General features: G+C 43.2%; 1 protein-coding gene across 2 annotated transcripts in view; it reads left to right on the forward strand.

The window, feature by feature from the left end:
* The window catches only part of gria3b (glutamate receptor, ionotropic, AMPA 3b), a gene marked incomplete at both ends in the record, with an annotated part of 80,222 nt that overhangs the window by 55,808 nt on the left and 11,286 nt on the right, over positions 1-13,128 (forward strand). For both annotated transcript variants that reach the window (XM_080527801.1, XM_080527802.1), the window contains 7 exons: positions 10-171; positions 1,178-1,345; positions 1,957-2,061; positions 4,474-4,581; positions 6,448-6,654; positions 8,986-9,359; positions 10,349-10,547. In XM_080527801.1, the coding sequence (XP_080383927.1) occupies positions 10-171; positions 1,178-1,345; positions 1,957-2,061; positions 4,474-4,581; positions 6,448-6,654; positions 8,986-9,359; positions 10,349-10,547 (1,323 nt within the window). The remainder of the gene's footprint in view (positions 1-9; positions 172-1,177; positions 1,346-1,956; positions 2,062-4,473; positions 4,582-6,447; positions 6,655-8,985; positions 9,360-10,348; positions 10,548-13,128) is intronic.

The raw sequence follows: 13,128 nt of genomic DNA on the forward strand, positions 1-13,128 counted from the left end.
TGATCTCAGGGCTTTTCCAATGTGAGCCTGGACAAGGTGTTCCTCGGTGGAGCCAACATATCTGGATTTCAGATAATCAGCCCTGAGAACCCCATCGTGCAGCAGTTCATGCAACGTTGGGAACGTCTAGATGAGCGGGAATTCCCTGAGGCCAAGAACACGCCGCTGAAGGTAGCTAAGAATGTTCATGGTGTACACTGTACACTGTACAGTATGCAAAGCACAACAATCCAACTTGAGTTCCATCCCTCTGTTTCTCTTCTCTTCAGTGTCTTTCCCTCCTTCATTCTTCTTTCCTCTTATTTCCCTCTCTCTTTACATTGTCTTCCTCCCCAAAATCAATATATCGATGTTCAGTCCCAGGCAAGGTTATATCTGCACCTTCAATTCACATTTAATTAAACAATGATCAACAAAGAAATTGATTTCTAATGACACCTAATTCGATTCGGCCCACGGAGCGGTGGTTAATGACCTCTCCTCTCTCCTGTGAAGAGGTCATGTTAGATTTGAGGGAAATGTGTGGGCGAGAACCACATTGATGCTGTTGTCTCTTTTCAACTCTGCGGTGAAACCGCCACATCATTAGTGCAATCCTGCGTGTTCCAGTCTCAGCCCATTCCCTTATTACAAACCTTCATCTGCACCGTGTCTTAGTTGCTCAGGACTTGTAGACTGGAATATGGCCTCATGTGTGGAACGGCTTGAGGGTGGCTGAGAGTGTGGATATCTTCAACTTAAAACACACCTTTTTAGTCTGTTTTTTTATCTAGTGTCTATGTCAACTATCTTATCTTCTATTTCTTGTTTTATTCCTGGTTTTATTGTGTTATTTATTTGAGCTATTTTGTATTTCCTACTTCTTGTTGTATTGTATTGTAGTTTATTTACTATTGTTTTTATGTTCAGCACTTGGAGTTGCATTCAATGCATGACCTGTGCTGTATAAATTAAAGTTCGATTGATTGATTGATTGATTGATTGATTGATTCATACAACAACATTACTGTAAGGATTCCAGTTTCCGTTGATTGATGATTTAGTGTGATAATAGAATGCCATGTTACAGATGAGATCTGGGATCTGATCCTTGCCTATAGTGTTATAGTGTTGCCGATAATGTTCTCGAAATCACATGGATCTCTTCCGGTTCTCATCATTTCTGTGTCTTTGGCAGTACACGTCGGCGCTGACCCATGATTCCATCCTGGTGATAGCTGAAGCCTTCCGCTACCTGAGGCGTCAGCGCGTGGACGTGTCTCGCCGGGGCAGCGCTGGAGACTGTCTGGCCAACCCTGCCGTGCCCTGGAGCCAGGGCATCGACATAGAGAGGGCACTGAAAATGGTACAGTAGGAGATAAAGAGAGAGAGAGAAGAGGGTAGAGACAGGACAGGCAAGAGAGAGATAACAATGGGAAACAGAGAGAGAGAGAGAGAGAGAGAGAGAGAGAGAGAGAGAGAGAGAGAGGGAGAGAGAGAGAGTTTGCATTTGAGTGAAAGAATGTGAAATATAGATGTCTCCTCCCTCTGCACCCAGATGTCCTCTATCAAAGCTCACTCAAATACAGAAACTCCTCATTACCATAAACCCACATCTTGTATTAAAGCATATTAGCGCCATCATTTGATTAAAAGACTGAGTGCACTACAGTGCATCCACGGATGTGAATACCAGCAGTTTCGGAGATGTGATCCCTTCAAAGCTTCGGCTGCTGTATTACACATGTTCTCTGTGTTACTGTCCCATGTATTACACATGTTCTCTGTGTTACTGTCCCACGTATTACACATGTTCTCTGTGTTACTGTCCCATGTATTACACATGTTCTCTGTGTTACTGTCCCACGTATTACAAATGTTCTCTGTGTTACTGTCCCACGTATTACACGTGTTCTCTGTGTTACTGTCCCATGTATTACACATGTTCTCTGTGTTACTGTCCCATGTGCACGGCAGGTGCAAGTGCAAGGTATGACTGGAAATATCCAGTTCGACAGCTACGGCCGGAGGTCCAACTACACTATAGATGTTTACGAGATGAAAGCAGGTGGGGCCAAAAAGGTAAGGGAGAGGCACGTGCACGTCCACCCTCCATTAACACACACGTGCTTCCACCCTCCATTAACAGACACGTGTCACCGCTCCTTAAGATTGGGAGCGAAGGTCAACATATTACTCCATTCTGACACAGCTCTCAAATCCCAATCCATCCTCGAATTCTCCCGGTCTTCATCATAAATGGGTAATCAGCTGTCAGCCATTAGGTTCTAGTTCATTATTTCTTCCTGCCAATGGTTATGAAATATGGCAAACAAGCTGCCCTATAGCCGAGTTCACTATATATTTTTGGACGTCAACTTGTCCTTTTAAAGATGAACTGAACTCAGAAAACGAATCGAGTTCAACAAATCGGGGGTATAGGAACCATTTTATCTGCGGTAACAATGGCTGTGAGAATAGCCTGTTGTTTGGACAGAGTGAAGCCTGTTCCTGACATGGACATTGGATTGCCAGCTCTGTTAGGAGGGAGCATAGAGAGGTTGATTGCCTTTCTCTAGTTTACATAGCTGCATTCCGTGTGAGGAGCTGTACAGAGATTAAGTCCTACAGCCACTACATACAAGCATGCAGAGACTGCAGTCTGATATCTGAGACCCTCTTGTCAAAAGAAAAACCTACATTTATATACAGTATGTTACATAAGAAAATGCAGATAGAATAGAATAGCAAAACCCTCATGACAACAATTAGGATGTAAACTAATAGGGTTTAAAGCCACGTTATGTGAATGAAACAGAGATGTCTCCAGTTCGCACTTCACAAAGGTGAGTCCCGGTGAAATGTAGTACCGACCTTGGTTACTAACTGAGGTTAAAAACCCGCAGCTCAGCGTTTTTTAAAACTCACTCATTAGCAGGATCAGTGTGGGCCTGTTCTGATGTGACGTGTGATTATGCAGGCCTCTGAGGCCAGTACAGGGTGAAGGTGGGGGGGGGGGGGGCAAAGAGAGAGAGAGTTGTGTCAGGACCAGGAGCCGCAGTCACCCCGGTCGAAGCCAGAGGATGTGGGGCCTAGGCAGTGGCTGTCAGTAGTGATGTATGGCCAGATATCTGTCCCTGCTGTTGAGGGTGAGTTTGACTCTGCTTCCACTGTGCAGCCCCAGAGCGCAGTTGGTTCCCAAACTTTTTTTCAATGGCCCGTTAGAATTGTATATTATTAAATAACCCTCTAGCGTGTGTACTGTTTCTAGCCACGAGTCTTAAACTACTCTCTAGCGCCACCATTTGGTGCTCCACATTGTTACATCAACCTATATTGCCAACCAGCGAGCCGCCAATGAGCCAACACACGCGTGTCAACCTAAATGTGTTCGTCAGATGTGTGAGTGAAATGCTAACTGTGGTTTTAGTAGCAGGCGGTTAGCAACGCAACATATCTTTAACCAGAGCCGAAGCTGGCATTACTACACTTGGGCAAACAAACACTTAACACTGGTTCGACTCAAGCAGCCCTGAAGTGGGATAGGAAATATCTGAAGTAGCGTCAGAAGAGGGCAGGAAAGAAGCTATATAGGGAATGACAAATTATGATTAATTATTGAGTGTGTGTGCAGTTCACAGGCCCCAATATCAATTATTCACTGTAAAACCTGGGAAGCTGAAGGTGGGGGGTGCGGTTTGATGTAGCCCACCGTCTGCTCAACACCTACACAGAAGGTGTATCGACAACCTCCACTCTCACTCTACCATCGCCGTGTCATGGACACCCCAGTCGTACAGTAATTACACCAGTGGAACAACATAGTATCACCCTAAATTGACTCGATGATAGTAATGACATTAGAGGCTGCATTATGGCAAAGTGTTAATCTGGATCACTTTCCCCCGCTAGTCCCCCGTCCTGGTTTAGTATTCGTCACGTACACACACCATCCTGCCATCCTGGTCGGCCACGAGCGCAGAGGCAACAGGCCACTGGGAAATCCAGGTTTAATGAGCACTCCACCATGACAGCTGCTAGCAGAGCTTAGATACATCACTGCTCCATGCTCCGCTACACAGAAGGGACGATGGTCCCTTAGGCTATTGCCCACGTCAGCGCATATAAGCCAGGTAGGGCAACGAACTACGGTACTCAAACCTGGCCTTCATTGGTAGTGAACGTACGGTAGTAAAGTAGTTTGATGTGAAACATTATTTGATGTTACGGCATTACACGACTGCAGGGGGGGGGGGGGGGGGGTGGCTCCGAATCAGAAATGTGTGGGACAGTGCCGCGTGAGGTGATTGATTCAAGGATAAAGGCTATGGTCTCTGCTTTGGGAGTTTCTCCTGATGTTTGTCTCGTAAATGAAGGCCAGGTTTGAACAAGATTACCCTACACATGACAGAGGGGACAAAGGAGGGGGGTGGTGGGTGGGGTGAGGGAGGTTAGCATAGGGAATGTTCATAACCACTGTTTTCTTCTTTTCAGATTGGGTACTGGAACGAGTACCAGAGATTTGTAAATATAATGGAGCAGGTGGTCACCAACGAGACCTTCCCAATGGAAAACCGAACGATTGTGGTCACTACTATTATGGTACACTTCCCATGCAGTTTTAAATGTGTCACGTATTCTGCCACTCAAGGTCATGGTGTTGATTCCAAGATTGATACATTCTGTCCTGGGCGGGTAGAACCACATCTTTTTTGTGTTGCTTTCCATCCACTCACTACATGTTGAAACAGTCGATCCACGGAGAGAGTGTTTCAACTGTATCCGTGTGGGTGCCAAAGCATTTTGATTTTCCATACATCAGTGGCCTGTCGTAGCAGTGACATCACAATATTGGTATAAATAGTAGTGGGTTGCGTTGACTCCATCCAATAGAAACATACAAACGCATACGTAAGTAGACCTGTCTGTCCCTCATCAAGTAAATGATCAATGACATCTGGGATGGACTGAGAAGCAGAGATCGACCAGAGGATTGATGCTGTGATGGTTTCTCAAGGGCAAAGCAAAATAACTAGTATTTGAGGAGGGATAAAAGCACCATTGGTCTTTGGGTTTCATCCCCTCGTTCAAATCTATTTTGTATTGCTCCTCTGAGGGTTCTGTGTTGAAGTATAGCCTCTAGTGCATTGTTTTTGGCAGGAGGTAGTTTTCCCTAGTTTTCTTGGCTGTCGACGACTTAAAAAAAAAAAGCTAATGTTTTCTGCCATTAATATTTAGTGTGTTTGCTCATTGTTGAGCACTTTCAATTGCTTTTCCTCCATCAAACATCTTCAAATGGCTGACACTACCAGTCACTACCTGGTCCTTACACACTCTGGACCCTGAATACTTGAAAAGCAAAACACTTAAGGCGTGATAAGGTTCCTAGAAGTGCATAAAGTATTCCTCCATAATTAGATGTACTACAAAGGGTCTCTCTTTCTGTCTTTGTCAAGCTCAGGAGGGAAGCATTTAAGGGTACAAAATGTGTAATAGCGTTAGCAGATGAAATAAACATGTGTTAACTCAAAGGGGAAAAAAATGTTCAATCGGGCTGAGGTGAGGAGAATACGTTCAACACAGAACCAACAAACCGTTGCTTTCCCACAATGCACCCTAATTGTCTGTGGCTGTCATGGCGATGCCGGCTCCCAGGGAACAGTGCTTTTGTTTGGTAATGATGATGTGCTAAAAAAAAAGGAAGAGAAAAAAGACAAGCTGTGTTTGAAACGGAGAGAGGGGCAGGGGGGGAGCACGCTTTGACTCCCCTGATGTCATTATTTTGTATTTATTTACAAGGTTATTTGCGTTTTTTGCAATTACACTGATGGCTCGTTTTCTTTTTGGTTTGATCTTTTTGGAATGAGACAGCTGTCAGTGTGCTTGACGATTTTGAGATACTTTCAGCACTTTCTGATCCCTCTCTCCTGTCACAGGCATTTACTTTATGAACCCCCATCCCCATCTCCACCCCCACCCCACTCCGAGCTGAGCCTCCCCCAGCCTACAAATGATACCCAGCCCCTATTGAAAACCAATTGAAGCCCATTAAAAGATACTGAGAAGTTATGTTTCCCTCCGTGCTGTAAGCTGACCCTCAGGGTGGGGGGGGGGGTGGGTCCATTAAGGCTGGGGGTCTGCTGGCCGCCACTGGTTGGTGAAAGCGATTATGTCAAGCTGACCATGCTGCTTTGATCAATGGTCTGTACTGCATCTGTGGTGGTCACACTGTACTTGCATGCATGCCTGCATGGAGCTGGTTGAAGCCGTTTATGCGTTTGGGTTTGTGCGTGTGTGTGTGTGTGCGTGTGTGTGGGGGTGCGTGCACGCGCGTGTGGGTGCGCGTGTGTGTGGGTGTGTGGGTGCGTGTGTTTGCATGTGTGCGTGTGCATGCACTTGTATGTCTGCGTGTATCTGCATTATGTTCAGCATGGGTGTGAATAAACCAGCGTGTGTTTGAATTAACAGGAGGCTCCGTATGTGATGTACAAGAAAAACCATATGAATCTGGAGGGGAATGAAAGATATGAAGGCTACTGTGTCGATTTAGCTTCTGAGATTGCCAAACATGTTGGGATTAAGTACAAACTGTCTATAGTAATGGACGGGAAGTATGGAGCACGTGACCCAGAAACCAAGACCTGGAACGGGATGGTGGGGGAGCTGGTGTATGGGGTGAGTAGCGGGAACGTTGTCTCTGTGTTACCAGGACAACCTCAGCGGGAGAGGATGGATGTCATGTTTTGGGGTTTTAAGATTATCCCCAGCTCATTCTGAATTCTGACCTACTCATTGTCAACTCAAACTCTTTCATTAGCCAGTTTAATTGAGCTAATCTGCCACATTATCGTATGTGTGCCACATTCGGTTGATGAGATCTACAGAGAATAAGCATCGATGATCACCTCAAAAAATGAAATCGATTTTCTCAGTGCTTTTTATTATCTTAATGAAACTAAACTGTTTTTTTTTTTTACTAGTAATTATTTACTTGTTTTCCTGCAGAACTATTAAATCTACTAAATCAGTATTACACAATTTCTGAAACACCTCAGCCACCACAAAAAAGGGATCATAGGATCCATCTGTATGTTGCTACAATGAGTCCTGACCTCTCGCATCAGCACAGGGGCACTCTGAGGTTTACATTTTGTCAGAGGGCTCACACTCTCTAAATACCTAAAACCAACCAAAGTCATTCACCATTCTCTGAGGCCAACACAATAGTGAAGGAGCGGCCATATACAAAATGCATGAGGGGTTAGGCTTCCTCATCTGCTCAATTTCCCAACCATCAGCCAGACAGATTGCCTGGTTTGATGTGCCAACTGCCAACGCTTGAAAATTATCCTCAAAATGGGAAAATTCCATTCCCTGCTGATGGAGAGAAAAAATACCCCCATCAAGCCTCCATAAAGCATCTCAGCATCTGTATTTGACGACAGGCGGGGGCCGGACTAACGATTGTGTTGGCGTTGACCTTTTGACCAGTAAATTAATTTGATTTTAGTTGTCTTTGAAAGGTTAGGCCTGAAGGTGCTCTTTATCGTTTTGTTGCCCCCCCCCCCCCATTGATTGACTGTTGAATAAGACACTGTGATGATGGTGTTTATAACGCTGCACAGTCATGTGTAGAGAGGCGCGAGAAACCCAGATGCCTTCATCTGGTTTGTTGGTGTATTTCTCTACTTGACCTTGTAAGACGCAATTTATCCTCCAGTTTATCCCCTGTTATTCTCCTAATGTCTGTGTTGGAACAATACAGATAGGTGTCCTTCACGAGTCACTGCTTGTGAAGCTGTTTGACGAACCACGTACACACTAGCCGCAGTAACACTGTCTAAATATACAAGTGATTAATTCTTCTTTTCTGTTTTTTACGAAGCAAGCCATCTTCTTGAGTGTACAATAACGTCACCACTCTCAACAATGTGGTCTGGTAACATGCCATGATAGGAGGCATGGAAGGAGAAAGAAAAGGGAACAAGAAGCAGCTTGAGAAATAGAAATAATGCGAATGCCAGAACAGGCTCTTCAGAGAATGGGGTTTGATGGAGGATGCAAGAGTGGAGTAGTTTACACTGCCGTGGGTTACAGTTTTTCTCTCTAATAGCCACTTTATAAACTGTAATTTAAACCACAGCCATTTTACGTTGGACAGACAGAGTCCTATGTTACTATGTGCATATTTAACTCCTGAGTTTTGGAAGAGGATCTTGGCTTGTTATTCATGTTTCTTGTATGGCTATTCCTACATAAACAGTAGATCACCTATTTGCTTTACTTTGTTATTTATATGCAAATTATTTCACAATACTTTTTGGATTTATTGAGACTTTGATACTAAAGATAAAAGGAAATAGATTTTCGCAATTACTTTTATTACTCATATAGGCTACCTGGGAAGTTTTCAGACCGTTTTCTGAGTCTCCCGGTAAAGTATTCCCACAGTCGTCTTCAGCAATTGAATTCCAACTAAAAACTTCTCTATAAACTGCTGCCCTCTCTATAAACCTTTCATTTCTCTTTTAATCTCGCTAGAACTGTTCTATACCTTTCTGTTTTATTGTATCTTTTATGTAATGTTTGTCAACTGCTTTGTAGGACACAGAAGTACACAAATAGTTTATTTGTACTGTAAGAATTGGGGTTGTTGTTGTTGTTTCTGCTATGTTGACTAAAAGTGTCCTGGGGCTCTATGCAAGCTTCTCTTTTCCTCCCTTTCATGATGTTTTTACTTGGTCTACGTGAAAAGAATATATACAGCAGAACTGTGGCCAATTTCTAACACGCATAAAAAAATAACCTTGATTAAGTTTTCTCTGAAGCACTATTTTAAAGATGCCTAACACATTTTCTTATGAATCTTTAACTTAACAAAAGTTGTTTGAACTGAACTAGGTTAATTAGAATTCAGTAACAGTGATGCAAATGTCTTGAACAATCGCCCGGGTCTCTGAGCCAGACCAAACTAATGCTGTACACTGTACATGTCCCTGTTTCCAGAGAGCAGATATAGCTGTCGCACCTCTGACCATAACCCTGGTTCGAGAGGAGATGATAGACTTTTCCAAGCCCTTTATGAGCTTGGGCATCTCCATAATGATAAAGAAGCCCCAAAAGTCCAAGCCCGGAGTCTTCTCCTTCCTGGACCCGCTGGCCTATGAGATCTGGATGTGTATAGTGTTCGCCTATATCGGCGTCAGCGTGGTGCTTTTCCTGGTGAGCCGTTTCAGCCCCTACGAGTGGAACTTGGACGAGCAGGACGAGACCAAAGACCCCCAGACGCCGCCTGACCCGCCCAATGACTTTGGCATCTTCAACAGTCTGTGGTTCTCTCTGGGGGCCTTCATGCAACAGGGGTGTGACATCTCCCCCAGGTGGGTCAACTAAGCCATTCAGAGTAGAAGTAATAATAATAATAATAATAATAATAATAATAATAATAATAATAATAATAATAAACAGCAAGCAACAGATAACATGAGCACATAGAACACAGAGTTAACGAACGGGGGAACAATTAACGTTGTCCATGTCTCAATGTCCAGGCGGGGAGGAGGGTGGCAGGGTTAGGGGAGATGGTTAGGGGTAGGGGAGGTTGTATGCATGGGAGAACAGGTAAGTTTTGAGGTGGGAGAGTGAGGGTGAGTGTCTGAGTGGCTGAGGAAAGAGAGTTCCAGAGGCGGGGTGCGGCCCGTGAGAAGGCACGGTCTCCGAAGCCTTTGAGTTTTGAGGAAGTAGGATAGCAAAAATAGAGTACAGTAAAAATGGAATGGATATTATGTTCTTGTAGCGATCTGAAATATTATCTTTCAAGTATCACACTGTTATCCCTCCGTCCTTCAATGTCGGAAGCTGAACTCAATTCAAACGTATTGGCGTCATTAACGTTTAGTTTTGTTTGAGTGTCCGGGGAATAATAAAACTGTCATTGACAAAATAATTATATCAATACTTCCCTCTGGCTTTTAGGGTCATTATGACTTTAGGCTAGGCGCCCAGATTGACCATAAACGTTGACCCCAGTCTCACTGTCCTACAGCTAGTGATGAGTCTGCTGGATTGGACAACGTTTTCTATTAAAACGCTGTGTCATATACTGGAATGGGCAATTAACTTTTTAAAGTTGGATAAGAATTTGATGACTCTGCATCAGGCTTTTAGGGGTTTGAAGAGACACTCTTGGTGACTGATACTGTACCACTGTAGAGGCAGCGCACATACAGTACAAAGATATAGATTTGGCACCAGCTGTACTTTTGTCACCTAATAACAGCATCCTTTAATACATTTGGTGGTTGCTGGTTAACGCTCACTTTCTCTCTCTTTATATATCTCTCTCTCCCTTCCTCTCTCTTTTTCTCAGGTCTCTGTCAGGGAGAATTGTCGGAGGTGTTTGGTGGTTCTTCACCTTGATTATAATCTCATCCTACACGGCTAACTTGGCTGCCTTTCTCACCGTGGAGAGAATGGTCTCTCCTATAGAGAGTGCTGAGGATCTGGCCAAACAAACTGAAATCGCTTATGGAACCCTGGACTCAGGCTCCACCAAAGAGTTCTTTAGGGTGAGTAACCCAACTCTGTGGCTTACGTCTGGTCCACCAGTTAGCACACTGTCACCTAGTACAACTGGATCGTTAGTTAGCCCTCTGGCACATATTGTATATTGTACAAAGGTGTTATTAATGTTTGATAGCATTGTCTAATGGCTTGTGTCATGCCCGGTCTGGTCTTTGAAACCTCTTCAGCACACTATTTCACTTTCATTCCCCTACGCCTGTATTTTCGGACAAAACCTCCCATATATCAGACAAACCACAGTAAAATTCCATAAAATTAGGTGCGGTGCCAGAGAAGTACTTCTTGAACCTTGTGACATGAATGTGGAATTATTATGCGCCAGTGCTGCTGTGCAACCTTGAGGCAGTTGGGCTGTCAGCAGAAAGTGGGATAACGACGTGGAAGTGTCTGCTCGGTGATAAAAACCGGGGCCTAATCAAAGCTCCCACTTTCAGCCTCCAACTCAAAGGGGTCAACTCACAAAATATAATTAGCTGGCTGGCCATGGATGGCAAATTGGACCTGATGAAAAGAACCCCTCTGGGTCAAACACAGCATCTCCAGAAACAGTTGAGAGGGAAGAAGCAGTATGTCTGCTGGCCAGAGAGGGCCTGGCAACGCAATTAAGCAATAAATTAACCAGACGCTGAACTGAGAGTTTATCATCCCCTCAAATCCACCCACATCTCTGTATGGAACAGTTACAGTAAAGCGTACACTGTGGTACTTAACACTCATGTTGATGCTGGAGGTGCCGTATGTACTGTATCAGGTATGGATATCCATTACCTCACACTGCAAATCCACAGTGGTGTTAGAATGAGCTAGGGAATTCTGAGTCTGCTCATGAAGGGCAATGCTGGCTCTCGTTTGTCTTCTTATTCATCTGTATGAAAGAGGCTATTAATATGCTTCATTGCTGCACCCTGTTGGCTGATTCAGCTCATGATTTGTGTTCCCACTGGAACTTTCATTAGAACAAAATCATATACAATGAGAATTATTACTTTGCTCGTAATATTATTACTTTCCTTTCATTACTAGTTAGTGTCTACAACTTTGCAGATGGTGGCAAACTGACGGATATGCATGAAATATGTTGTTATTTCATCTATACATTGCATCTGGTCTAAGCTGAGAAAATGCATAATTAAATTTTATTGTTGTGTTTGAAGAAGTGTTCCTCAGTTTCTATTCTGAGCAAAAACACCTACTCTACACCATACTAGTCTACAACATGATTATTATTATTTAAAAAAAAATGTAAATGTGATTATTCAACCAGAGTTTTAGTAAACAGGTTGAAAATGCATTGCATATCATACAAATGCTAGTTGCAATATTCAAAACTCCTATTGGATTATGATTAATCACATCTGTGACACAGTCTGGTGAAAAGCAATGTTGGCAATTCTCAAGTCGCGCAAATGACCAAAACATTTGATACTTTCTGTTGTTTTGCATATTACGAAAGTGTAAGTGTTAAAGAGCCCACTCGATATAACAAACAACAGTTTTAAGATTACTAAATACTTAATCATCTTTGAATTGGAATCACTGTATCGTCTGCTGTAGGCTGCTTTATGCTTGTTTTATGTATATGTAACCCTGTAGTTGTGCTGTTGCCTGTCTTGTTTTTATTCCTGTTCTATTATCAAGTTGTGATGTGCTAAGCATGCAGTTAGATGTTCATAACGATGTTCCTCGCTAGCTTGCTAGCTACTAGCAGCTGTTTTGCATGTGTTTTGATTCAGAGCAAGTTTCTCCGGTATTTGGTTTGTTACAATCTTCACTTTCATAATCTGAAGAAAAAAAACGTAAAAATGACATTGCCCTTCTTGAGGACTTTTTCACCAGACCATGTGTAATATGACGTTAAAGATGGCCAACTTTGCACCCTACAGTGCCACAGTATCGTCATACTATGTACGTATACGTATACAAGTACGGTATGAGCAGGTGGGTTGATCCCAAAGCTGAGGGACGTCAGTTTCATGTTAGTTTGTTAGCCTGGCTCTGGAACTACCAAAGGTCTGCTGATTAGAGTACTGAAGGGTGGATTTGAGTTACAGATTTCATGTATACCATATAATGAGTGTCCTAGTTACAGCCTAAGCCTTCAAATTGGAAATGACATGTGTGAACCACTATTCCAGGGGACTTTTAATTAAAGCTGTAGAGGGCTGACAAGAAAAAAAAAACACTGATTAATGGGAGTTCAAAGTTCTATTTCAGATCTGTTTTTCAGGAAATACATTCCGGTTTAATTAGACCCACACGAGAGAACCCAGCTGGAAACTTTAAATCAGGCACAACATTTCAAACAAGACATATGTCATCATTCCCTGACACCTTTGCTTTAATATTTGATGAGATCACTTGAGTTTGTCGTCAGAGTTGTGTCTGGCAGGTGTGACAGAACTCTATAATGTCATGCATTTGTAAAGTTTCTGCACAACTTCTATGTAAGGATGGAAGCGCTACCAAATTAGTTTTCAAGAGCTGGATTTGAGTCTTAAAAAAATAGGTTTATCAACCTGAGATGACAGCTAACATCTGAAATGAAGTCCCAGTGACTTCTTTCAC

This window comes from Nansenia antarctica (assembly GCF_963989245.1).
Source record: "Nansenia antarctica genome assembly, chromosome: 3".
Classification (NCBI taxonomy): domain Eukaryota; kingdom Metazoa; phylum Chordata; class Actinopteri; order Argentiniformes; family Microstomatidae; genus Nansenia; species Nansenia antarctica.